Here is a 27,694-nt window from a genome sequence, read left to right on the forward strand (position 1 = left end):
CATCCATCACCTTAAATATTTGTCTTTTCTTTGTGCTAAGGATGGCTGTAACTCTTCTGTCTTGGGGTAAATTTCCATCTCTAAACCAATCCCCTTGAACATTTGAATTACTCTCTTCTATTTATTTTGAAATATACAATACACACACTTTTTATTGGGTCCTCAATTTCAGTAGGAATTGCTTGTCTATGGACAAGCTGTTAGTCACAACTAGTCTTAAGTATTACTACAGTACAGTTTCTGCCAAGTATTCCAGATATGTTACATTCAGTTTTTAGCACTCCTTTAAGAGTCTTAGCTTTGTACAGGAACCTCTATATCAATTTATACATTAAAACATTAGTCCATACAACTTATATCTGGTTTTAATATCCTTTCATCACTTTTCATTAAAAAGGTTTTAATATCCTTTTTTTAATTCTGGCACCAAGGATATTTTCCTTTCCTATACTCTTAGATCCCTCTTCTCAACTAAACATACCCACAAGTTATGTAAAATTTACGAAGTTCATGCAATCTGCAGGCGCATTTAACATATGGCACCCAGAATGAACAAAGTTTTCCAAAAACTGCTGCCTGGTCCAGTTTGGAAACTGAACTTCTATTATATACATCCTTAATTGCTTTAGCTCCCACATTATACTGTTTACTCACCTTATGCTCTATTCACTTATAACTCATAGACCTTTGACGTAAGAACAACTTCTAAAATAATTTAAATGGAAAAATGAGACTTCATATTTATCCTGCATCAACTTTTTTTTTTTTTTTTACGTTTTCACACAAAAATGAGTCAATACTACTCAGCAAGTGGGAACCTTTAAAACACACACCTGGCTTTCTAGGAAAAGAGGAATAAGCTTATTCCTATGTGAAATGGACCCTGCTGCTTCTGCCTACACAGTACTCCATTCTTATAACAGAATCCCTCTACTTACAAGAAATGTATCCCACATAATTCAGATGAGGATTACCCTGCCCAGCCACAGGGGGAAGCTCCCGATCCCAAGGCCCAGCCAAGCGGATTGGTTCAGAGATGGAAATTTACCTCAAGACAGAAAAGTTAGAGCCATCTTTAAGACTTTTGCTGAAATTTTCCAATTTAAAAAAGAAAAAGAAAAAAGGACTCTCTCCACCTTCTGAAGTAGTAGTAAATACTAAATACCACGTTAAGCTTAGAGATGCTGCCCCTACACAGGAAGATAATGTGCATGAGAATGAAATTAACAGAGAAAAAGCAGAGCCCAAGAGACTAGGACAGAAAGACTATGTTTTCATAATATAATTTAAGTCATTAGATGCAACTGTGAAACCCTGAAACACTTAGTCACAAAAAACAAAATTCAGTTGTTTTTCTCAAAGCAGTTTGAGTCGCACTTCCATCTTGCAAGCAAGGGACCTAACACAATGTATAATTTGCTTAACTGCTCTTTATAGAAAATTATCAGAGCATTCTCCTATTACACAAAAAACCCATCATCTTTTGTAGCACTCACATCAAATTCTGTAAAAGTAGCTGCTATTTTGAAAAACCAGAAGGTTTAGTTTGTCATGATTATAACACTGGATGCTTGTCTAAATAGACACACGATGAACCCTGAACCACATCTGCAAAAACAGACTAAAAATCACTCAGTATGTTAACAAAATAATTCTATAGCATCTAACCAAGTCTACAAATTGGCCCTAAAAAGTCTTTTTTTGCAACTAACCTGGTTACAAAGAATATGATCTTCTCCTTTTTTCTTAACTACCCTCTCTCCCCTTCCCCAAATTCTGGCACCAATTCTGGGAATACATTCCTAAACTTATCCTAAATCCAGAAAAGTGGATATATAAAGATATTAAATATTACATCATCATATGTAATTATTTTAAAAACCTTTTAAAAAATGAAAACAGCTTAAGTGCTCACCAAGAAAAGAATAGTCAAGTAAACTATATTCACAAAATGGACCACTTACAAACACTAAAAGTGAAATTTACAAAAGAGTATGTAACATAAAAATGATTTATGTTAGAGGACTAAGTTTCAGGAAAAAATATAAAATTACAGACACATATAATTACAACAATTCAAAAGATACTTGAATAAAAGCTTGAAGGAAATATGTAAATGCAAAATGCAACTCTGCTTTGGTGATGGCCTTGGAGTGATTTTTCTTCTATCTTTGACCATTTTCCAACTTTTCTTCAAGGACCATGTATTCGTTTTCCATTTAAAAGGTTATAAGATCAAAGCAAAGGGAAAAGTTATCCAAATAGAACCCAGAAGTAGTCTTTCTTGAAATTTTCAAGACTACTGTAATCAGTTCAAAATAATGCTCGAGGGCCTGGGTCATTGTGGGCTCCAGCAAATGTGTGGGGATGAGCGGTGAAAAGTGGTGGCTCTACCGTGCTGAGGATGCAGCACCGGCGACAGACTCGGGCAATGGAGGCTTGGCGGAGAGGCGCTGGTGAAGGACAAGGTGCTGGACTTCCTCAAGAGGACGCCAGAGCAGCCCCAGTGAGGCTTCAGCAACATGGTGGTGCATATCCTGCCAACTGCACAGCCTCCGTGACTACCTGGCCTACCAAGTGCTGGATGACCTTGAGCTCCGACAAGGCATTAAAGACTTTTCCAACTGGCCCACCATCGCACAAGCATATCTCAATGGAGAGTTTGTGAGGGGCTGTAACATTCTTCTGCAGATGTGCCAGAAAGAGGACCTGGTGGCAGAACTGAGAAAGCTGGGGACCCACTCCACCCTTTTAGATAAAAAGAAACACCAAGATTCAAAGTGTGGCTGCCCGGGTCCTCACTGAGCAGAGATGGAGTGTTCATGTCAGAGGCTGCCAGAAAAGCTTTACCGATTTTGGTTTTCGCTATTGAGGCAACAACTGCTTGCACTGATCACTTCGGTTTGTAAGCAGTTGGGTGATTTTAGTTTGTCTAGTAATATTTTATTGTGAAAATTGCAACCACTTCACTGTAGTAATTCAATGTTGTATTACGATATTGCTGTAAAAAATTCATTCTTATATTGTCATTTATTCTTTGATTCAGGAACTAAACTAGGGGCTTTGGAATCATTTTTCATGACTCCTCTGCAAATGACAGTCTGCAAAGACAATATATCCCCCCAAATTTTGTGTAACTTCTGATAAGCAAAATGATGGACAAAGAAGAAACTGTAATAAACGGGGTGCTGTTTTTTAAAACAACTGCCAACACAGGGGGAGAAAAACAAAACAAAACAAAATAATGCTCAGTTGAACTTTTACCTATTCATGTCACTATCACTTCAGAAGGTGGTAACCATTAATAGTAGAAAACTTAAGCTTCAAGATGGCAGACAAAGCACATGCATTTACCATCTGCCCCTCCTGAGACCCCACTGAAAAAAACACAGAGTCGACTGAAATCCCATAACAGTACAAAGAATAAAGGAGGCCACCAATGAATAAGAGGTTTTCCATTTTTTTGGAGGAAAGGAGGAGCAGTGAGGATTAGGGTGGAAGATAAAATAACTAGAGAAAGCCACAGCCCAGAATCTGTTACCAGGGGCTAGACGCCAGTCTACCTGCTGGTGGTACCTGAAGATGTGTTCCCTATACTATACACAGAATTAAGGATGAGTGTGAAAAGACGAAGATTAAAGATCTGTACATAGAATACCTAATTGTTGGTACCACCATTCTAGTCCTATAATCCCAGGCACATGGCAGTGAGCTTGGATTTGCCTCTGGCTAAAACACTGGACAGATCTTGCCTAAAGAAATTAAACTGGAACAAGCAAAGGCTTCTAGTGCGACTAGATCTCTTTCTGGCATCTGAACAGCATTCACCCTGCCAACCAGGTCCCTATCTGTTCACCCCAAGGCAAACCCTGTCAGTCACAGACTCCTCTCCCCAAGCCCTACCCACAAGAAAAAAGATCTCCCAGTCTGAATTCTCACCTGAGAAAGCCATCTAACAGGAAAAGTGCATCTTATATTTAAAAAAAAAAAAATACGAGCCAGTACCAGTTAACTAGTTCGTCTTTCTGAAACATGGATAACTGAAGGCTTAGCAAGCATGGTGAGGACAGAAGACCCAAGAGGAGCAAACGGAATTTAATTATTAACTCCAGAGGAAACAGATAATTTAGAAAACAACTTCCAGAAAGCTCTAATTTAATATAGAGAGATTCAAGAAGATAATAAATCTTTACAAAAAGGACAAGATATATGAAACAAAGTATGAACTAAAGAAACAAGTATAATAAAAATATTCTTGAAGATTAAACACGTTTACTGAAAAAAATTTCAAGAGAAATACATAACTGAAAAAAATTTTCAGAACAAAAGATAAAAGATTAAATTATCTATAGGTAAAAAAATTACCAAAAAAAAAGGAAAGAAAAAGAAAAAAAGTAGAGATTAAAAATATAAGAAAAGTAGAAAAGGCCGGGCGCTGTGGCTCAAGCCTGTAATCCCAGCACTTTGGGAGGCCGAGACGGGCGGATCACGAGGTCAGGAGATCGAGACCATCCTGGCTAACATGGTGAAACCCCGTCTCTACTAAAAAATACAAAAAAAACTAGCCGGGCGAGGTGGCAGGCGCCTGTAGTCCCAGCTACTCAGGAGGCTGAGGCAGGGGAATGGCCTGAACCCGGGAGGCGGAGCCTGCAGTGAGCTGAGATCCGGCCACTGCACTCCAGCCTGGGCGACAAAGCAAGACTCCGTCTCAAAAAACAAAAAGAGAAGTAGAAAAGGAATCTTCCAATGATTAAAAAAAAAAAAAAAAAAAAAAAAAATCCCAGAATCCCAGAATTTCAGAACATAAGTCTTCAGGTATAAGTGCCTGAACACAAGGTGGCAGCCATGGTACACCAATCATGTTTCTCCTCTGCAGAAAAGCCTGCTATGAGGTATAGTTCTTTAGCCTTCAGCACTCACACAAATACCAGGTTCCTCCCGGGAGATTCTCCAAGCCAAGGACAGAACACAGCAGGGGATCCAGAATACAGCCATTCCTACCTAATGAGGGACTATTCTAACAGGCAATTTTTACCCTGGGAATTGCCATTGCCCTGCTTGAGACTTTCTCAGAGCTGCACTAAGACTGTTTACACCCAATCTTTCTTCCTTCCCTCTCTCCACTCACTGATGACAGACCTGAATCATTATCCGAAAGTCCTCTTCAAACTAATTCTGCACTCTCGCCCCTTAATCCTTCACAGGTGTTCTTCCTCAATAAATCTCTTCATTGTCTAATTCCATCTTGGAATCTGTTTCTCAGAGAACCTTAACTAACAAAACAATAATTTAAAAGCGTCTCACATGTAAATGCATTATATTGTGATTCTCAGACACCAAAGATAAAGGGGGGGGAAAAAGCAAATTTCCATCAGAAAAAAATCAGGTTACCAACAAAGGGAACAAAATGAAATTTCCTTCAGACTTCTCACCAACAACATTAAAAGATGATATACTGATATTAACTGACACTTAGAAAACAATATGCAGTAGTTCCTCTGTAACTGTGAGTTCTGCATCCACAGAATCAATCAACCACAGATCACAATATTTGCAGGAAAAATAACAGACAACAATAACAAATAATACAAATAGAGAAGAGAAGGGGCTTCAAGACAGCAGACTAGGAGGCATCTGACATTTGCCTCCTCCACAAAGAACCAAAATAGCATGTAGATAATCACACTTTGAATAGACCACCTAAGAGAGAACACTGAAATTGAACAGAGAAGTGACAGGAAATACCTGAGGCATGGAAGGAGAAGGAAGTCGGGCAGCCGGCTCAGCTGGGTGCCCAAAGAGGCTCTCCACTGTGGGAAAAGGGTGAGGGATCCCCAGGCATCCACATTCCCACTGCAAACTCCTGCAACATTAGCCACAGGACAGAACCCTCAGACTAGCATAAGGAGCTGCCTAGACATAGCATGTTAGCATTGCTCTCGAGAGGGAGCTCATGCCGAGTACCACACAGCCCCTGAAATCGAAGCTGCTGCAGCCCAGTACCACTTCAAAATCCAGCCCCACCAGACTAAGCCTTCTGCTCTAGGGCTCAACAGCCCCTGCATCTTCACATCCCTGAAGCGGCACTGATTCCCCTGCATTCACCAGAATGACTGCAGTGGCATAGCATCAACTGGACTCAGTGGACTGGATTCAGTGGAATGACATGGTCGCTGACACTCTAGCACATACAGTATCCTGTACCCCAAGGATACGGTAGTGTAGCACACAAGGGAGGTGCCCCCCAGAACAAAGGGAGCCAAAGTATTACAAGTTCCCCAGAGCCTGAAACCTGCCTGCCTAAAGCTACTGCCACTGATAAAAACCCTGACTCCATCAGCAGCAGGGCCACAACACAATTGCATGGCTTTCCAGTGTGCCACCACTGCTGCTGCCACCAGGGACCCAAGTGTGTGCCACTGGCAGCAACTCTCTGCCCCTCAGCAGCACAGCAGCCATGCACTTGCACACACTCTTCTGAGGACTATTTCTGCTGTTGCCACCAATGCTAGAGGTTGAAGTGTGTCCTCCCTAGAGCCTAAGAGTTGCCTACCTGCAGCTGTGGGCACTGACAGCAACCCCATCCCCACCAGCAAAAGGACAACAGTGCACTAGTGTGTAACCTGAGGATGGGCTCTCTCTGCTCACCACAATGCAGCAACCACCATCCAAGTGCTCTGCCAGGAAACATAAGGGTCTCCCCAATGTGTCCACCACAAACTGCACCATGCACACCACAGGACAGACTGAGGACAGGCTATTTCCAAACACACCATCCAGCGGTGTGGGGATCACCCCAACCCATCCACCACTGCTGGTATCTGTGCACTACTCCTAGGGGCCTGAAGATGGGCTCACTTAGCCTGCCACTAACATCACAGCTGGTACCTACTGGCACGTGCCCTGAGGGCCTGGGGACTGGCCCACCCAGCCCAACACAGCCATTTCCAAAACAAGTGTGTGCCATCTGGAAACTCAAAAGTTGTCTTACCACCACTACAGACATTGCCCATGATACACGCGCTGCCCAGGGGCCCAACAACTCACCCCCCTGGCCCACCAATGCAACTACCAGCACCCAAGAAAGCTACCCGGAAGCCCAAGAACAGGCTACTTGGACCTGTTAATACCTGTATCTGTGTATGGCCACCCAGAGGCCCAAGGACAGGCACACTCAGCTCACTGTTCCCACTACTGGGCCCTGAAGACAGCCTGGCCCACCTGGCATCCCTATATCCAGCAAAACCTCACCACAGCCTCCACTAATAGCTACAGCCTAAGCGAATGATGAAATCACAAACATCACTGAAGCTGCTTAAAGTCTAAGAAACTGCATAGAGACTACACTACTGCATGCACCCAGAATCAAAGCTAAAACGCCCTACCCAACCAACAACACAGGCACACTTTTAGGAAAAGGTCTGGCCCTACAAAAGCCAATACAAAACATTAAAAGAAGTGACTGTTACACCAGACATGCAAATATCAATATAAAGGAGACAAGAAACATAAAAAAGAAAGGAAATGTGACACAGCCAGAGAAACAAATTAATTCTCCAGCATTGTATTCCAATAAAAATGAAATTTATAAGATGCTGGAGAAATAATTCAAAATAATGTTATTAAAGCTTAGTGAGATGTAAGAGAACACAGATGAACAATACAAAGAAATCAGAAAAGCAATTCAGGATATAAATGAGAAATTACCAGATAGATAGATAGGTATTTTTAAAAACCCAGATATCCTAAAATAAAAGAATTCAATACATGAAATGACAAATACATTTGAAAGCTTCAACAATAGACTAGATCAACCAGAGGAAAGAATTTCAGAATCTAAACCCAGGCCTTTTGAAATAACTCAGTAACACACACACGCAAAAAAAAGAAAAAATAGTAAGAATGAACAAAGCCTATGTGACATACAGAGCACCATACTGTAACCAAATATTTGAATTCTGGGTGTTTCAGAAAAATGAAGAGAAGGCTAAAGGCGCCAAAAACCTATTTAATGGCCAGGTGCAGTGGCTTACGCCTGTACCACTTTGGGAGGCTGAGGCAGGCAGATTACTTGAGGTCAGAAAGTGAGACCAACCTGGGCAACATGGTGAAACCCCATCTCTACTAAAGATACAAAAATTAGCCAGGCGTGGTGGCGCATGCCTGTAATCCCAGCTACTTGGATGGCTGAGGCAGGAGGATTGCTTCAACCTGGGAGGTGGAAGTTGCAGTGAACTAAGATCATGCCACTGCACTCCAGCCTGTGCAACACAATGAGACTCCATCTCAAAAAAAAAAAAAAAAAAAAAATTTTAAAAAAAAGAAAAAGAAAACCTAACACCTACTTAATAAAATAATGGCTGAAATGTTCTCACATAAAACAAGACACTTAAACATCCAGATACAGTAAATTCAGAGATTCCAAATACGTAAAACCAAAAAGGTGTTCTCCACAGCACATTATAGTCAAATGTTTAAAGTTAAAAACAAAGAGAGGATTCCAAGAACAACAAGAAAAAATAAATCTAGTAACATAAAAGGGAATCCCCATCCAAATAACCACAGATTTCTCAGCAGAAACTTTATAGCCCAGGAGACAATGAGATGATACATTTGCAGTGCTCAAAAAAAAAAAAAAAAAAAACTATCAGCCAAGAATACTACACCCAGTAAAGTATTCCTTCGTAAATTAAGGGAAAATAAAGTCTTTTCTAGATAAGCAAAAACTGAGAAAATTCATCACCACTAGAACAGACCTACAAGAAATGCTTAAGGGAGTCCTATACATCGAAAGGAAAGGACAGTATCTATCAGCATGAAAACACAAAAGTATAAAACTTACTGGTAAAGCAAATACAAATAAGGAACAAAAAGGATTCAAATGTTACCACCACAAAAAAAAAAAAAAAAAAAAAAAAACCAACAAACTACAATAAACAAGGGAGAAAGAAACATGAGATATACAAAATAACCAGAAAACATTTTTTTTTTTTTACAGTCTCACTCTGTCCCCAGGCTGGAGTGCAGTAGCGCAATGATGTCGGCTCACTGCAACCTCTGCCTCCCGCGTTCAAGCGATTCTCCTGCCTCAGCCTCCCAAGTAGCTGGGACTACAGGCGTGCACCACCAAACCCAGTTCATTTTTGTATTTTTAGTAGAGATGGGGTTTCACCACGTTGGCCAGGATGGTCTCGATCTCTTGACCTCATTATCCACCGTCCTGAGACTCCCAAAGTGTTGGAATTACAGGCATAAGCCACCGCGCCCGGCCCCAGAAGACAATTTTTTAAATGCCAAAAATAAGTTCATCACATATGAACAATGACCTAGAACACAGAGAAATTAAACTTTCTGCTTAAAACGTATAGAATGGCTAAATGAATTAAAAACCAGAACCCAACTATATACTGCCTACAAGAAAATCATATCACCTGTAAAGACACATAGACTGAAAGCTTTACTTTTCAGCTCTTTAAGGTGGAAAAAGATACTCCATGTGAAGAGAAACCAAAAGCAAGCAGGAGTACTTACATGAGAAAAAACAGACTTTAAGTCAAATAACAGTACACAGAGGCAAAGAATAACATCACAAAACAATAAAGGAATCAATTCAGCAAGAGATTATAACAAATCTAAATACATATGCACCCAACAATGAAGCACCTAGAAGAAATACCTGAAGCAAATATTATTAGATCCAAAGGGAGAGACAGACTCCAATGCAATAATAGTTACAGACTTAAACAAAACATTGCTCTCCCAGCATCAGACAGATCATCCAGACAGAAAATTAACAAAGAAACATCAATTTTTTTTTTTTTTTTTTTTTTGAGACAGGGTCTTGCTATGTCACCTAGGCTGAAGAACAAAGGCACAATCTCAGCATACTGCAACCTCCACCTCTCAGGCTCAAGTGATTCTCATAACTCAGCCTATGTATGAGTAGCTGGAACTACAGACACATTCCACCACACCCAGCTAATTTTTGTATTTTTTGTAGAGACAGGATTTTGCCATGTTGGCCAGAGTGGTCTCCAACTCCTGGTCTCAAGAAAACCTCCCACCTTGGCCTCCCAAAGTGCTGGGATTACAGGTGTGAGCCACAGCACCTGGCCAGAAACATTAGACTTAAACTGTACCTTAGACCAGAGAGACCTAACAGACTATTTACAGAAAATCTTATCCAGCAGTTGTAGAATACACATTCTTCTCACTGGCATAGAATATTCTCCAGGTTATACCATATGTTAGGCCACAAATTTAAAATATTTGAAATCATACCAAATATCTTATCAGAACACAATGGGATAAAACTAGAAATCAATAATACTTTGATTGGAAACTATACAAATACATGGAAACTTTGAAAAGGAACTTTGGAAACTATACAAATACATGGAAATTAAATGACATGTTCCTGAATGACAGACCACTGGGTCAACGTAGAAATTAAGAAGGAAATAAAAAAGTTTCTTAAAACAAGTGAAAACAGAAACACAACACATCAAACCCCATGTAATACAACAAAAGCAGTGCTGAGAGGGAATTTTATAGCAAAAGACATCTACATAAAAGAAGTAGAAAAATTTCAAATAATCTAACAATGCACCTCAAGGAAACAGAAAAGCAAGAACAAATCAAACCCAAAATTAGAAGGAAATAAATAATAAAGATCAGAGCAGAACTAAACAAAACAGAGACTAGAAAAACATTACAAAGTTTAGTGAAACAAAAAGTTGGGTATTTGAAAAGATAAAATTGATAAACTGCTAGCTAGACTAACCAAGAAAAAAAAGAAGACCCAAATAAAGAAATCAGAAATGAAAAAGGAGAAATTACAACTGATAGCACAGAAATATAAAAGATCGTCAGAGGCTATTATGAACAATATGCTGACCAACTGAAAAAACTAAGAGAAAATGGATAAATTCCTAGACAAATACAATCTACCAAGGTTGAATGAGAAAGAAAGCAAAATCCTGAACAGACCAATAACAAGTACCAAAATTAAGTCAGTAATAAAAAGTCTCCAAACAGAGAAAAACCCAGAATGAGAGAGCTTTACTGCCAAATTCTAGCAAACTTATAAAGAATTAACACCAATTCTCCTCAAACTATTCCCAAAAGAACTGAAGAGAAGGAAATTCTCCCTAACTCCCTTCTATAAGGTCAGCATTATTCTGATACCAAAACCAGACAAAAACACAACAAAAAAATAAAACTATAGGCCAATATCTCTGATGAATATGGATGTAAAAATCCTCAACAAATACTAATACTAGCAAACTGAATCAAAAATCACATCAAAAAGTAATAAACTATATCCAAGTGGGTTTTATCCCACAGATAAAAGGATGGTTCAACATATGCAAATCAATAAATGTGATACATCATATGAACCGAATGAAGGACAAAAAACAGATCATCTCAATAGATGCAGATAAAATTAAACATCCCTTTACGATAAAAAACACTCAAAAAACTAAATATAGAAAGAATATTCTTCAACATCATAAAGGCTATTTCTGACAGACCCACAGCTAACATCATACCCAAATGAAACTGAAAACCTTCCCTCTAAGAACTGGAATAAGACACTTGTATGATTCCTATCAAATACAGTAGTAAAGGGCTGGGTGCAGTGGCTCAAGCCTGTAATCCCAGCACTTTACGAGGCCAAGGCAGGAGGATGACCTGAGGTCAGGAGTTCGAGACCAGCCTAATATGGTGAAACCCCATTTCCACTAAAAATACAAAAAATTAGCTGGGCATGATGGTGAACATCTGTAATCCCAGCTACTCACGAGGCTGAGACAGGAGAATCGCTTGAACCCAAGAGGCGGAGGTTGCCGTGAGTCAAGATGTTGTCATTGCACTCCAGCTTGGGCAACAAAAGCAAAACTCTGTCTCAGAAAAAAAAACACACACACACACACATAGTCCTCAAAGTCCTAGTCAGAGCAATCAGGCAAGAGAAAGACACCTAAATTGGAAACAGGGAGGTCAAATCATCCCTCTTTGTAGATGAAATGATCTCATGTTTAGAAAAACCCAAAGACTCCACACACACACACACACACACACACACACACACACACAAACTCTTAAGATCCAAAAAACAAATTTAGCAAAGCTGCAAGATACAAAATCAACATACAAAAATCAGTAGTGTTTGTAAACACCAATGAATGAAATAGCTGAAAAAGAAATCAAGAAGGAAATCACATTTACAATAGCCACAAAGAAAAAAGTAAAACACCAAAGAATAAATTTAAACAAGGAGGTGAAAGGCCTTCCCAGGGAAAACTACAAAACACTGATAAAAGAAGTTAAAGAGGCTATAAACAGAAAGATCCCATCCCACCATCATGGGATTGGAATTATTAATATTGTTAAAATGTTCATACTACCTAAAGCAATCTATAAATTTGAAGCAATGGCTATCAAAATACCAACATAATTTTTCACAGAAATAGAAAAAATCCTAAAATTCATATGAAACCAATAAAGAGCCAGAACTAGCCAAAGCAATCCTGAACAAGAAGAATAAAGGTGGGGGACATCACATTATCTGACTTCAAAATATATTACAAGGCTGTAGTAACCAAAACAGCATAATATTGGTATAAAAATAGACACACAGACAAAACAGAAAACCCCAAAATAAATCTATATATTTACAGTCAACTGATTTTCAACGAATTTCCAAGAACATACATTGGAGGAAAGAACACTCTCAATAAATCGAGTTGGGAAAACTGGATATCCATATGCAGAAGAATGAAACTAGACCCTTATCTCTCACCATATGTATTAAACTCAAGATGGATTAAATACCTAAACATAAGGCCTAAAACTATAAAACTACTAGAAGAAAATATAAGGGGAACACTATAGGACATTGGTCTAGGCAAAGATTTTATGGTTAAGACTTCAAAAGCACAGATAACGAAAACAAAAATGGACAGATGGGACTATATTAAACTAACAGGCTTCTGCACAGCAGAAGGGCAGAAGGAAACAATCAACAATTAAGAGACAACTGGTTGAATGGGAGAAAATATACGCAAACTATTCATTCAACAAAGGACTAATATAAAGAATACACAAGGCACTCAATGGTTCAAAAAGAAAACACAACAACCAAAAAAAGAAAAAAAAAACATTAAAACATGGGCAAAGGACATGAATTCACATTCTGAAAGATATACAAATGGCCAACAGGTATATGAAAAAATGTTCAACCTCACAAATCATCAGGGAAATGTAAATCAAAACCACAGTGAGATATCATCTTACCACAGTTAGAATGGCTTTCTTTTGGAGACAGTTCTATTGCCCAGGCTGGAGTGCAGTGGCACAGTCTTGGCTCACTGCAACCTCTGCCTCCCAGGTTCAAGTGATTCTTGTCCCTCAGGCTCCCGAGCAGCTAGGACTACAGGCATACACCACCATGCCTGGATAATTTCTGTATTTTTAGTAGAGACAGGGCTTCATCATGTTGGCCATGCTGGTCTCCAACTCATGAGCTCATCCTCAGCCTCCCAAAGTGCTGGGATTATAGGCATGAGCCACCGCGCCCCGCCAAAATGGCTATTAATAAGACAAAAAAAAAAAAAAAACACACTGCAGAGGATCTGGAGAAAAAGGAACTTTTACACACTGTTGGTAGGAATGTAAATTAGTATAACCACTATGGCAAAGACTATGGAGATTTTGCAGAAGACTAAAAATAGAACTACTTTATGATCCAGCAATGCCACTAACTGGGTCTTTATAAAAAGGAAAAGAAATCAGTATATCAAAGGAATGTCTGCACTTGTGTATTTATCACAGCACTACTGACAATAGCAAAGATACATCATCAACCTAAGTGTCTATCAATGGACACATGAATTAAGAAAATGTGGTATATATACACAATGGAATACTATTCAGTCATAAAAATGAAATCACAACATTTACAGCAACACGAATGGAACTGAAGTTCATTAAATTAAGTGAAATAAGCCTGGTACAAAAAGATAAATACCACATGTTCTCACTCATATGCGGGAGCTAAAAAACTTAATCTCACGTACACAGAGAACAGAATGATAGATATCAGACTGGAAAGGGTTGATGGGTGTGAGGGGAACATGAAGAGAAGTTGGTTACAGGTACAAACATACAGTTAGATAAAATAAATTCCTATCTTTGGTAATTTTGATAGTGATGATACTTAGTAACAATATTTTATATATTTCAAAGTAATTACAAAAGAGGACTTGAAATGATACCATACGTACAGAAATGACAAATACTCAAGATGATGAGTACCCCCAAATACCCTGACTTGATCATTACACAGTCTATGCAAGTAACACTCACGTGTACCTCATTAATATGTAAAATGTTGTGTGCCAATAAAAGAAAAAGAATCAGTGGAAGAGGATGGGGCGGGGTGAAGGGGGACTGGGGAGATACAGGTCAAAGGATACAAAATTTCAGTCAGGCAGGAGGAATAAGTTCAAGAGATCTACTGCACAATTTGAAGACCCTAATAGCAATATCTTAATACTTGAAAAACCACTAAAAGTTTACATTTGAAATATTCTCAATATAAAAAATAAGCATCCAAGGTAATATATATGTTAACTAGCTCAACTTAGCCATTCTACATGCATACATACTTCAAAATATCATTCTGTATGCAACATATACACTTCTAGTCAATTTAAATAACCTTAAAAATGTAATTTACAGTAGAATAACTATGTATATAGCATTAACAAGTAAACTAGACATGATTTAAAATATATGGGAAGAAGTGCAGTTATAGGCAAATACTAAGCCATTTTATATAAGAGACTTGAGCATCCATGGATTTTGGTATCTGTGGGGGTCCTGGAACCAATCCCCCAGAGATACCTAAGGGGTGACTCTATTCCACATTCTGACCTACAATTTCATACCCTGATAAACTAACATCAATAAAAGGAAGAAGGGGAATTGAGATTTTCAGACATCAAAGGATTCACATTTTATATTGCATAAATTCTTTCTTAGGATTTTACTTGAGAGTGAATTCCAACAAAACAAAAGATGAAATAAACAAAACAAAATAAAATAAAGAAATAAAAACACCAAGATAGATGATTCACATGCAACAGAGAAGCAATCCCAAGAAATCAGTAAAAAGGCAGGCTCTGTTCACAGGCCAAGAGAGCAACCAGTATGGTTTGCAGCAGGCCTCCATGATGAAAGTATTCAACCAAAAAAAAAAAAAAAAAGTCAAAAACAATACTGAATTTTTTTTAATCAGGATATACCAAAGGTAAATATGAGGAGACAAAAAAGAAGAAGAAAATTCATCAGAACAGTAAGAAGGGGAAAGTGTATACCTGGCCTAAGTATAAAGCAAATGTATCATTTGCCTATTACTGCCAAATGAGGGAAGAATAAAAGGTAAGAAAAAAATCGGTCATTTGACTTTGATGTTTAAGAACATTCCCTTCTGAGTGACTCAGGAATTATAACACTGGATTTACTGAGAAAGAAATATAAACTGGCCAGGCGCAGTGGCTCACACCTGTAATCCCAGCACTTTGGGAGGCCGAAGCGGGCGGATCATGAGGTCAGGAGATCGAGACCATCCTGGCTAACACAGTGAAACCCCGTCTCTACTAAAAACACAAAAAAATTTAGCTGGGCATAGTGGCGGGCGCCTGTAGTCCCAGCTACTCGGGAGGCTGAGGCAAGAAAACGGCATGAATCCAGGAGGCAGAGGCTACAGTGAGCCAAGATCGCACCACTACACTCCAGCCTGAGCGACAGAGCAAGACTCTGTGTAAAAAAAAAAATATATATATATATATATATATATATATATATATATATATAAACTGAGTACATTATTAGGCCTAATGGTGAACAGTATTTAAATAATTATAGTAATGTAAATGCTACTCATTGTTTTTTAAATCTTAGATCAACTATGAACCAAGTACTAAAGATAGATTATACTTGTAGGCATAACATAATTATTAGAAAATTTGAAAATATAAATGTACAGCTAATAGAAATGAGGATATTAGCCAGGATAGGGGAGAAGGAAGATAGAATAAAAGAAGGGGTGCTAACAGAGACTTAAACATATTAAAATTACAAAGGTAACAAAAACTTTAATTTTGATAAATATCAAACATGAGGAAAGAAAAATGGAAACAAAAACAGTACAAGTGTGTTGAATCTAAATATTCGTCTCAAGAAATCAGTTCACAAATTAATATATTTAGTAAGTTGAGCTGATAAATCAGGAATTAGAGGTATAAGCATATCTCCTAAGATTCTAGAATCACCAGAATAAAGAATTTTTTTTACATTTTAAACAATTTTAAATTGTCTAAAAACAAACTATCTAGAAAATATAGCTGGGAATAAAGAATAAACAGAGAAAACTTACTCTTTATCCTCAAATATTATTTTATTAAAAGATTAATTTAATTGGAATATTCTGTGTAACTTCTGTCCTACTTTTCTTCTTTCACTTTCCAACTTAAAAAACAGTCTTCAGTCAGGTGTGGTTGCTTATGCCTGTAATCCCAGCACGTTGGGAGGCTGAGGTAGGAGGATCCCTTGAGCCCAGGAGATAGAGGCTGCAGTGAGCTATAATAGTGCCACTGTACTCCAGCCTGGGCAACAGAGCAAGACCCTGTCTCTAATTAATTAATTAATTAATTTGAAAAGTGGTTGGGCATGGTGGCTCACACCTGGAATCCCAGCACTTAGGGAGGCAGGGGCAGGAGGATAGCTTGAGCCCCAGGAGCTTGAGACCTACCTGGGCAATATAGTGACACCTTGTTCTCTAAAAAATAATAATAAATAATTAAAACTTAATACTTTTAAAAATCTTTTGTTTCCTCTGAAATCTTTTAATCACTGTGTTAGTCCATTTAGGCTGCTATTATAAAACACTATAAACTGGGCAGCTTTTAAACAAAAGAAATTTCTTTCTCACAATTCTGGAGGGTGAGAATCCAAGATCAGGCATTCTCAGATTTGGATTCTGGTGAGGTTTTTAGCTCCCTGCCTCAGAGATGGAACCTTCTTGCTGCATACTCCTACATGGTTGAAGGGGTGAACGAGCTCCCTTGAGCCTCTTTTATAAGGGTACAAATCCCATTCATGAAGGTTCCACCCCCATGACTTAATCACCTCCCAAAAGGCTACTTTCTAACACATCACCTTGGGGGTTAGTATTTCAACGTAAGAATTTTGGGGAACACATTCAGACCATGGTAAGCACGAAATGTAATGACATTTCCACAGTCCTCATTTTACTTAGTATTTTAATCAAGCGTTCATTTCCCTTCCAGTATTTCTTTTTAGCCTTTTTTTTTTTTTTTTTTTTTTTGAGGTGAGGGTTAGAATAGAAAGGGAGCAAAAATACTTCACAAGATCAGTGTTCCAAAGAACACCTGGGGAAATGCTGGCGGGAAGTGTTCCAATTACAAATGTATCACTGCTTTTATTCAAGAATATTTAATCTTCTATTTTTCGGCACTGAAAAAAAAGTCTAATACTAAAACAACCAACTGGTCAACATAAGTATTGTGATGTTTATTAGATATGCTTCACTGCCTTTCCTCCATAATCACATTAATGTGCAAGAAGCCTAACACGACCTACAAACCTGATTCAGGGAAACACTACAGATATTGAGTCCAAAGTGCAAAATGATGACACATCACTCACTACAGTTATCCTGTAGTAAATCTCAATATTCCCCACAGAAAACAGTAAATACCTTACAAAAGAAGAGCGGGGTGGGGGGACAGGGAAAGCAATAAAGAAACTGTGCAAGAAATTCAGTGAATAAGAAGATCAAAAGTCTACAACTGACCATTAGATAATATCCTGGTTTTCTTTAAAATATAATCCAAGGCCGGGTGCGGTGGCTCAAGCCTGTAATCCCAGCACTTTGGGAGGCCGAGATGGGTGGATCACGAGGTCAGGAGATGGAGACCATCCTGGCTAACATGGTGAAACCCCGTCTCTACTAACAATACAAAAAACTAGCCGGGCGAGGTGGCGGGCGCCTGTAGTCCCAGCTACTCGGGAGGCTGAGGCAGGAGAATGGTGGGAACCCGGGAGGCGGAGCTTGCAGTGAGCTGAGATCCGGCCACTGCACTCCAGCCTGGGCGACAGAGCGAGACTCCGTCTCAAAAAAAAAAAAAATATATATATATATATATATAATCCAGTTTGACTTTTAAGAGTGTATTAATTTGTTGCTTTGGGCCACTCATGTCTATTTACAAGAAAGAGGGCACATTTGTCATAACATAACTGAACACGAAAGACCCATATAAGTTTGAGTTTTGTACCTCAAAGTTATTGGTAAAAGGAAAAAAGTTAATTAATAGAGTCAAACTTATAGAAAAACTAGCTGATTTTATTATTATCAATGCCAAACAAATCTTTAAATCAACTAAAATTTATTTAAGCATAAAGTTACTTTCACATTTGTCTACAACCACAGTAAATACAGTTCTTGGCATAAAGACATAGCCTTTAGAATTTAAAGCCTCCCCACCTGCAAGATTACATATATAAAACTCCCACTATTGTTTATATAATAGTGGATTAATCAAATTAAAATAGTTATACCATCTAGAATAAAATAAAATGGAAATAATTTACTCATAAGATTCATATTTAAATCATCTTTATTTACAAAATACTATCCTGAGAACTGCAATTCCATTAAGCTTCAATTTGAGCAAAAGTGTAATCACTTAAGTAACAGCAGTTACTTAAACTGGAAATGAGATCAGTCAAAATTACTTTTGAAGAGAGCAAAAATATTGTCAGGTTTCTTGCTGTGGTTCTGGATGTTCAGTAGCAGGCTCATTTGAAGGCGGAATCAACCCTGAAGGGAACTCACTTCTACCTTCAGAATGTGGGGGTGGGGGAAAAAATCCAGGTCTTGGGGGAAGGTAAGGAGGAAAACCCCTCGGTGGATAGACATTTCTCACTGTTCAAAGAGATTGGTAAAAGACATTTTTTAACTTTAATAACCCGTACTGTGCCCTAATAAATCATTAAGTTTATAACTTCCATTACCTATTCTTTTCTTTGAAAATTGACACCAGATAATTACTTCACCTAACAAATTACTTTTTACATTGAGAAAAATGTACCTCTGCCAATACAGAAGATTAAAGGAAATATCATTAATTTTGTATGTAATTTTTGTCCTATCTTAACACCTGTTTTTAAAAAAAGAGGAATTATTTCAAAATATATAAAACTTACTGTAAAAATAACATTTTTATCTTTCATTATCAAAGTCCTTCTCAAAAAACATTTTCATGTAATATTTTCACCAAACTTAAAATTCGTATCAGTGATTCCCGACTCTGATTTGATATTATACTGAAACATTTCCAGTAATATCAAAGGCCACCTTAAAATTCCCCCAAACAAAATTCATTTTAATTCACCTTTAACTTTAAAAAGAGAGGAGAAATAAGGAAAGGAATGATTATATGAGACATTCATAGGAAAAGCCTAGTATTTGGTAACCACTTATTTATTCTGCAGAACCTTATAGTTCAAAACAGTAAAGTATGAATATAAAAGCAATGTATTCTTCCCTGTTTCTTATGTGAAGCTTTAAAAGAATTCAATAAATCCAAAAATTAGGTCAAACATATTAAATACATTTTAAATTTTAAATAAGTAGGACTACATCAGAACTACTTATGAAAAGGACTAAAAAATAGCCAGTAATTGTAATGCTAGAATATAAGTTTTAATTATTTTCACTAACTGCCAAAATGACTAGTTGCTACCAGATAAGGTACAGATAATTTTAGTTTTATCATAAGACCTGCAAAAAGTCAATTATTTTCTTGACTACCAAAATACAGAAATAATTCCATATTATTAAGATGAATCAAGGTGAAACCTCATTATAGTCCACTTATGGCTGGCTGCCTTCCCAATTCGGAAAAGTAATGGTACACTCACAGAATGCTAGAAAAATTTTTCCTCCGCTGTGTTACTACATTAACAGATAGTAAAATTAAATCTCCGATTAATAAAACACATATTGAGCTTTAAAAAACAGTTTTAAAAAGCATACTTGCAAATGGAGCATGTGGTGGACCTGGGAAATCCCTTGGTGGAAAATAATCTCGAGAAGTTCCAAACATGGCTCCTGGAGGAGGTGCAGGGAAAGGAGGTCCTCTTCTCAAGAATGGGCCCCTTGTATCCACTGGAAACAATGGACCTCTGATTGGAGCAAGAGGTGGAGGAACAAAGCCAGGGCCAGTTGCTTCATTTTCAGCGGGGAGAGATGAATCAGGCACATTTAAATTCTACAACAAATTGACATATAGCAGTCACTAAAACAGCAAATTTGCAATCATTTTCCTTAAAATCTCAGGCTTAAAAGAAACCATCTAGACAGAAAGCATTCCATGATAGTCTTAGAAAGCTCTAGAGAAAGATTCAAATAGCTTTCCACATTAATCTATTAGCTATCACATTTTAGTTATCACAAATATTTTATAAAGTCAACAGAAAACAGCTTTATCCAACAAAGTAATAGTCTGTCTAAAGATAAAACAGAAATATAACCCAAGAGCACAAAAATATATATTATTTTATCAAATATATACTGGAAAAAAAGAAAAAGCAAGATGTCTATGTTTATATTTTCCAAAAAAACAGTATCTTAATAAACAAAAATATATTTTAAAATATTCAAATAAAAATCCAAGGGCGAGGGGAACTGAAATCTTCTTTAACTACTAAACTAACTCAAACTCCTAGTCTGAAAATTGTATTTTATCACCACAGGTTACCATCTACAAAAGAAACAGCTTTAATGCTAAGTAGAAAGTATATTAATCAAAAAGACAAAATCAGCCTCATATCAAAACCCAGATTATTAGCTGTATTTCTATTCTAATAAACCATGAGATTAGAAGGCTCAGGCCAGGCGCGGTGGCTCAGGGCCGGGCACAGGAGCTCACACCTGTAATCCCAGCACTTTGGAAGGCCAAGGCGTGTGGATCATCTGAGGTCAGGAGTTCAAGACCAGCCTGGTGACACTCTGTCTCTACTAAATACACAAAAATTAGCTGGGTGTGGTCGCACGTGCCTGTAGTCCCAGCTACTCAGGAGGCTGAGGCAGAAGAATTGCTTGAACCCGGGTTACAGTGAGCCGAGATAGTGTCACTGCACTCTAGCCTGAGCAACAAGAGTGAAACTCTATTTCAAAAAAAAAAAAGAAGGCTGCTGAATACATGGATACAATTTCACTCTTTCAATACTTACACCAAGATCATCTTTGGTATCATTTCTACTGGATTCCATTTCTGAAGGCATTGACCCATCTAGACATAAAAGTTAAACCATGAAAAGTACATGATTTACCACTTTATTCCTAGAGTATTTCCAGATCACAAAATTGGTATTTTCCCACTCCCCTTGTTGGCACATAAACCAGTTGGACACCAATATCCTATATTGCAGCCACAAGAACAGATTGAGGTCCCTAGAAATTCTGGCAGACTCAGAGTTCTATGATGGCATGTGGCAGTGATTTCTCTGGCTCGTTCCTAACTAAGAAGACATCTGGGAGAAAGCATCTCCCTCCTTCCTTCTTTTCCACCCCCCCTTTTATTTTTCCCTCCTATCCTCTTCTCCTTCCTCCCCTTCTTCCTTCTGTCCTTATTCCTCCATTAAGTAAGAGAGACTAGCCACTGGAATTCAGCTACTGTTCCTAAATAAATGTTCCTGAACTTTGTTATCATCAAGAAATGCAATCCTCTCTGACCATAACTACCTATCCTCTTGTAGCTTTCTCATTTATTCTCACTACATCTGTCCTTAGAAGTCACTGATGCTTCTGACCACTGAGTTTACTCCCTCACTTCCTTCCCCAATTAACTAGACTCCAAAGTCCATGACTTCAGCCAGCTATAAATGTCCTTGTCTTACTAGTCATTTTTCACTTGTGCTTGACAACATTCAACTACAAACGGTAGCACTTAAATATTATTATGCCATATTAGGTACTGGTCAACTAGTATTAAAAAATGGGCAAATGTGAAAATTTTTAAATAGTGTAGAAATTGATGTTTAATCACCCATTACTTTCATTCCATTAAACCTGATTTAATGGGGGGAAAACAATTTATAAAGCCAAACAGAAAGAATTCATTATAATTCGGTAAGGACCTTGGTCCTTAAAGCTTTCTTTGCTTGTTACTTTTACAATCTGATTTTTGGCCAGACACAGTGGCTCATACCTATAATCCCAGCATTTTGGAAGGCCAAAGAGGGTGGATTACTTGAGGTCAGGAGTTTGAGACCAGCCTGGCCAACATGGTGAAACCCCATCTCTACTAAAAATACAAAAAATCAGCTGGGCGTGGTGATGGGTGTCTGTAGTCCCAGCTACTTGGGAGGCTGATGCATGAGAATTGCTTGAACCCAGGAGGCGGAGGTTGCAGTGGAGCCAAGATGGCACTAATGCATTCCAGCCTGGGCAACAGAGACTCTGTCTCAAAAATAATAATAAAAAACATAAAATAAAATACTGATTTTCTAGGCTGAGCAAGGTGTCTCACACTTATAATCCCAGCACTTTGGGAGGCCAAGGCAGGTGAATTGCTTGAGCCCAGGAGTTCAAGACCAGCCTCAACATGTTAAAACCTCATCTCTACAAAAAATTAGCCATATGTGGTGGTGCACACCTGTAGTCCCAGCTATACTATATAGTTTACTATTTCAGAAAATCAATATTATTTTTTAAATTATATATATTATATATATGTTAATATATACACACATATATATCTAATAAAGTATAAATATATTTCCTTTCCTGAGGAAACCTTTTACCAATACATTTAAATCTTGACTTAAAAAAAAAAAATTTATTTTCTTAATGTTGTATACTTCTGGTTGATATACTACATACATCTATTTCCCAACTTTAATGGGTTGCTATGAGGTAGTCTAAGTAAAAGAGAGCCGGACAAATAGATTGCTCAGTATATGTTAGTTATATATAAGTTTGAAATGTTTAAATAATATAACTGATCACAATATCAACAGAGCATGCATCTAAATTGTCTGGTGGGTTTTTATGTATCCATTCACAGTTGCCTGGCTTATTTCCCTGATTACTAAACAGGACACATGTAAGTGGACTAGAAAAATTAGAAAATTAGTCATAGAGCAGAGAAAAATTTATCATCATAGGTATATGGAGTAAACCTATTTCCATGGTGCTCAAACCAACCCACCAACATATATTTGGATGCCATGTCTGTGTACAATATAACAAGAAACATAAAACCAGGACATTTTCAGGAAAGAGATTTTGGCCTTAGGAACTACTAGAGATAGCAATTATATTGGTGTTTATTCTAACTTCCAGTTCTTTAGTGTGCCACCAACATTTTTAAAGAAGAAAAGCACAAAGTACTTCTTACCCATTTTATCCAAAGAAGGCATATTAAAACTTCTGAGTTCTGCTGGTCCAGACAGTCTACCAGAATTAGAACAAAATCTGTCTTGCCTTTGTGGAGGAAGGGCTGAATCAGGATATGATTGTCCTAGAAAATAAGTTTTTTAAAAGTCTTAATATAAATCAAGTTTACTTAAGTTTAATGTATTGAACTTAAGACTTTTGACCTGCATTCTAAAACTTAAACTCATCTTCTTGGTTGACAATAGTAGACAATTTCAGAAGAATTGCATATTTTACTATAGGCAATAACTTTTATAGTAAACACAAGCATAATCTGCTACTTTGAATTTTGAAAGTTTCAGTTACTATGTGTAAAGTAGAACATGTGAAAACAGAATTTAGTTTATATATATAAACTATATATAAAGCTATATAAATATATATTTATATACATATAGTTTATATAAACTATATATAATATATGTAAATTCATTTAACTTTCAATTTTAAGAATGGATGGAAGTAAATACATCCATATATCAAAAAAGACCCAGGAAACAGCTACTAACACAGGGAAAAAGTAAAGAGAAAAAACATAAGCGCAGCAAGAAATTTACCAGAACAGGTGATAATTCGTCATCAAAGCAGAAAGAGTATCATTCAGAGGTCATCACTGTCAAACTTTTAGTAATACTGACATTTTGGAATTTAGTATCTATTCCAAACCAAATGGAAAGAGATGGGTATGGTGGCTCACACCTGTAGTCCCAGCACTTTGGGAGGCCGAAGTGGGTGGATCACTTGAGGTCAGGAGTTCAAGACCAGCCTGGCCAACAGGGTGAAACCCTATCTCTACTACTACAGAGGACCTTACCGACACATCATCTCTCCTACACAAAACCAAAGAAACCACCTGGCATCAACCAGAGTCAACAAAGTGATTATATTTAATGAGCTCCCAATGGTCGGGAAATGTGACTGAAGAGAGAAAGATCCAGATAGTTTGAAGGCTCATTTACACTCCCTTTCAAAATCCTAGCGAGGAGCTGTTTCAACGGGTTTGAGTTAGCCTAATGAAAGAAAAGGTCAGTACCAACCACTGAGATCTAAACTCAGTTTTCCCTTTCTACTTCAAACATAGGATTAATTAAATGGTGGAGTTGGGTGAGGGGATGAAATAAGGAAACCTGAACACCAACTCTTTTTTAACTAGGTCTCAATATACTACATCATTATTTTGCTTCTAAATTGTATCCCCACTCATCAACAATCTCAGAAATAAAAAATTTTGTTACAAATGTGCTACTTTATAAACTACATGGCTATGTTGCCCTCCACTGGCAAAAGCAATTCATTCCTTAAATCTTACCAAGGCCTAGTATGTGTCAGGCACAAACAATACAATGTTGGTCTTGATATACCTCCTGCCCTTACAGTCTAATTCTGATAGAAACACATAAATACAATGTGATTAATGTCTTAATAAAAGGAAATATCCATAAGATAAGAGGCAGCCCATCTATTTCTGATTGCAGGAATCAGAAATGGAGTCAGAGGCAATAAAGCTTGCCTTGAAAGAAAAGTAATGATGAACAAGTAATCAAGGGTATTCTGGTCAAATGCACATATACATACACACACATATACACACACCCTCATATGCACATATACACACACACATATACACACACATATACATGTAATAAGATACAGCTATGTGGAAAGCATATGACCAGTTAAAGACTGAACTGAACTACAGAAAAGAAGGACGTGAAAGGTCCCTTTCTTTTTTGCTTTCAAACTTCTGTTTTCTATAATAGTATTCTACCCTTATAATAGAAGACATGGGCCGGGCGCGGTGGCTCACGCCTGTAATCCCAGCACTTTGGGAGGCCGAGGCGGGCGGATCACAAGGTCAGGAGATCGAGACCACGGTGAAACCCCGTCTCTACTAAAAATACAAAAAATTAGCTGGGCGCGGTGGCCGGCGCCTGTAGTCCCAGCTACTAGGGAGGCTGAGGCAGGAGAATGGCGTGAACCCAGGAGGCGGAGCTTGCAGTGAGCCGAGATCGCGCCACTGCACTCCAGCCTGGTGGACAGAGTGAGACTCCGTCTCAAAAAAAAAAAGTAATAGAAGACATGATTAGAAAGAAAGAATGGAAGTTAAAAAATTATAAGAAAAAAATGAATAAGGAGTGGGAATAAGTGTACAGGGCATTCTGAAGCAGTTTTGCAAACTAAGGATTATACCGCAGAAATAAGCTACTCTCATATAGTTCATTCACGGCTTCTGTTGAGGACGATGGAGAGATATCTACTAAAACCAAAAACAGGCCAGGCGTGGTGGCTCATGCCTGTAATCCCAACACTTTGGGAGGCCAAGGCAGGTGGACTGCTTGAGGCCAAGAGTTTGAGACTGGCCTGGCCAACATGGTAAAATCCCATCTCTACTAAAAACACAAAAAAATGAGCCAGGTGTGATGGCACAGGCCTGTGATCCCAGCTACTCGGGAGGCTGAGACACAAGAATCAGTTGAACCCAGGAGGCGGAGATTGCAGTGAGCCAAGATCACGCCACTGCACCCCAGTCTGGGCGCCCAGCCTGGGCGACAAAGCAACACCCTACCCCTGACAAAAAAAATTAAAAATAAAACCAAAAGTGTGCATATCCTATTACCTAGTAATTCCATTTCCTGGACTAATCTTGAAAGAACATATGTACAAAAAGGTTGTTAGCTGCAGCATTGTTAGTAATGGTGAAATATTGGAGACACTCTAAACGGTCACCAACAGGAACTGGATAAATATATTGTGGTTTCTTATACACTGAAATACCATACCACAATTAAGGTTTAAACTCTCTATATATTAACAAGGAAAGAATTCAAGTATGTAAGGCTGATAAGGAAAGTTGATAAAACAGAACTTTAATTTTTTTTAATTATTATTATTATACTTTAAGTTCTAGGGTACATGTGCACAACATGCAGGTTTGTTACATATATATACGTGTGCCATGTTGGTGTGCTGCACCCATTAACTCATCATTTACATTAGGTATATCTCCTAATGCTATCCCTCCTCACTCCCCCCGTTCCACAATAGGAGCTGGAGTGTGATGTTCCCCTTCCCGTGTCCAAGTGATCTCACTGTTCAATTCCCACCTATACGTGAGAACATGCGGTATTTGGTTTTCTGTTCTTGTGATAGTTTGCTGAGAATGATGGTTTCCAGCTGCATCCATGTCCCTACAAAGGACACGAACTCATCCTTTTGTATGGCTGCATAGTATTCCATGGTGTATATGTGCCACATTTTCTTAATCCAGTCTGTCACTGATGGACATTTGGGTTGATTCCAAGTCTTTGCTATTGTGAATAGTGCTGCAATAAACATACGTGTGCATGTGTCTTTATAGCAGCATGACTTATAATCCCTTGGGTATATCCTCAGTAATGGGATGGCTGGGTCAAATGCATATTTCTAGTTCTAGATCCTTGAGGAATCGCCATACTGTTTTCCACAATGGTTGAACTAGTTTACAGTCCCACCAACAGTGTAAAAGTGTTCCCATTTCTCCACATCCTCTCCAGTACCTGTTGTTTCCTGATTTTTTAATGATTGCCTTTCTAACTGGTGTGAGATGGTATCTCATTGTGGTTTTGATTTGCATTTCTCTGATGGCAAGTGACGATGAGCATTTTTTCATGTGTCTGTTGGCTGTATGAATGTTTTCTTTTGAGAAGTGTCTGTTCATATCCTTTGCCCACTTTTTGATGGGGCTGTTTGTTTTTTTCTTGTAAATCTGATTGAGTTCTTTATAGGTTCTGGATATTAGCCCTTTGTCAGATGAGTAGATTGCAAAAATTTTTTCCCATTCTGTAGGTTGCCTGTTCACTCTGATGGTAGTTTCTTTTGCTGTACAGAAGCTCTTTAGTTTAATTAGATCCCATTTGTCAATTTTGGCTTTTGGTGCCATTGCTTTTGGTGTTTTAGACATGAAGTCCTTGCCCATGCCTATGTCCTGAATGGTATTACCTAGGTTTTCTTCTAGGGTTTTTATAGTTTTAGGTCTAACATTTAAGTCTCTAATCCATCTTGAATTAATTTTTGTATCAGGAGTAAGGAAAGGATCCAGTTTCAGCTATCTACTTATGGCTAGCCAATTTTCCCAGCACCATTTATTAAATAGGGAATCCTTTCCCCATTTCTTGTTTT

The 27,694-nt window shown here is 38.0% G+C and overlaps 1 protein-coding gene across 7 annotated transcripts in view; it reads right to left on the minus strand.

The window, feature by feature from the left end:
• Positions 1 to 18,462: 18,462 nt before the first annotated feature.
• Positions 18,463 to 27,694, minus strand: part of MIA2 (MIA SH3 domain ER export factor 2) — a 115,703-nt gene continuing 106,471 nt past the window's right edge. For 6 of the 7 annotated variants that reach the window (XM_023189662.1, XM_023189663.1, XM_023189669.1 and 3 more), the window contains 4 exons: positions 23,499 to 23,621; positions 21,331 to 21,389; positions 20,132 to 20,366; positions 18,693 to 19,018 (listed from right to left, as the gene is read on the minus strand). In XM_023189662.1, the coding sequence (XP_023045430.1) occupies positions 18,852 to 19,018; positions 20,132 to 20,366; positions 21,331 to 21,389; positions 23,499 to 23,621 (584 nt within the window). In that variant the 3' untranslated portion in view covers positions 18,693 to 18,851. Of the gene's footprint in view, positions 19,019 to 20,131; positions 20,367 to 21,330; positions 21,390 to 23,498; positions 23,622 to 27,694 lie in introns of all 7 variants that reach the window. The other variant, XM_023189666.1, reaches the window with a different exon arrangement.

The sequence above is a fragment of the Piliocolobus tephrosceles genome, chromosome 6, assembly GCF_002776525.5.
Source record: "Piliocolobus tephrosceles isolate RC106 chromosome 6, ASM277652v3, whole genome shotgun sequence".
In the NCBI taxonomy this organism is placed as follows: domain Eukaryota; kingdom Metazoa; phylum Chordata; class Mammalia; order Primates; family Cercopithecidae; genus Piliocolobus; species Piliocolobus tephrosceles.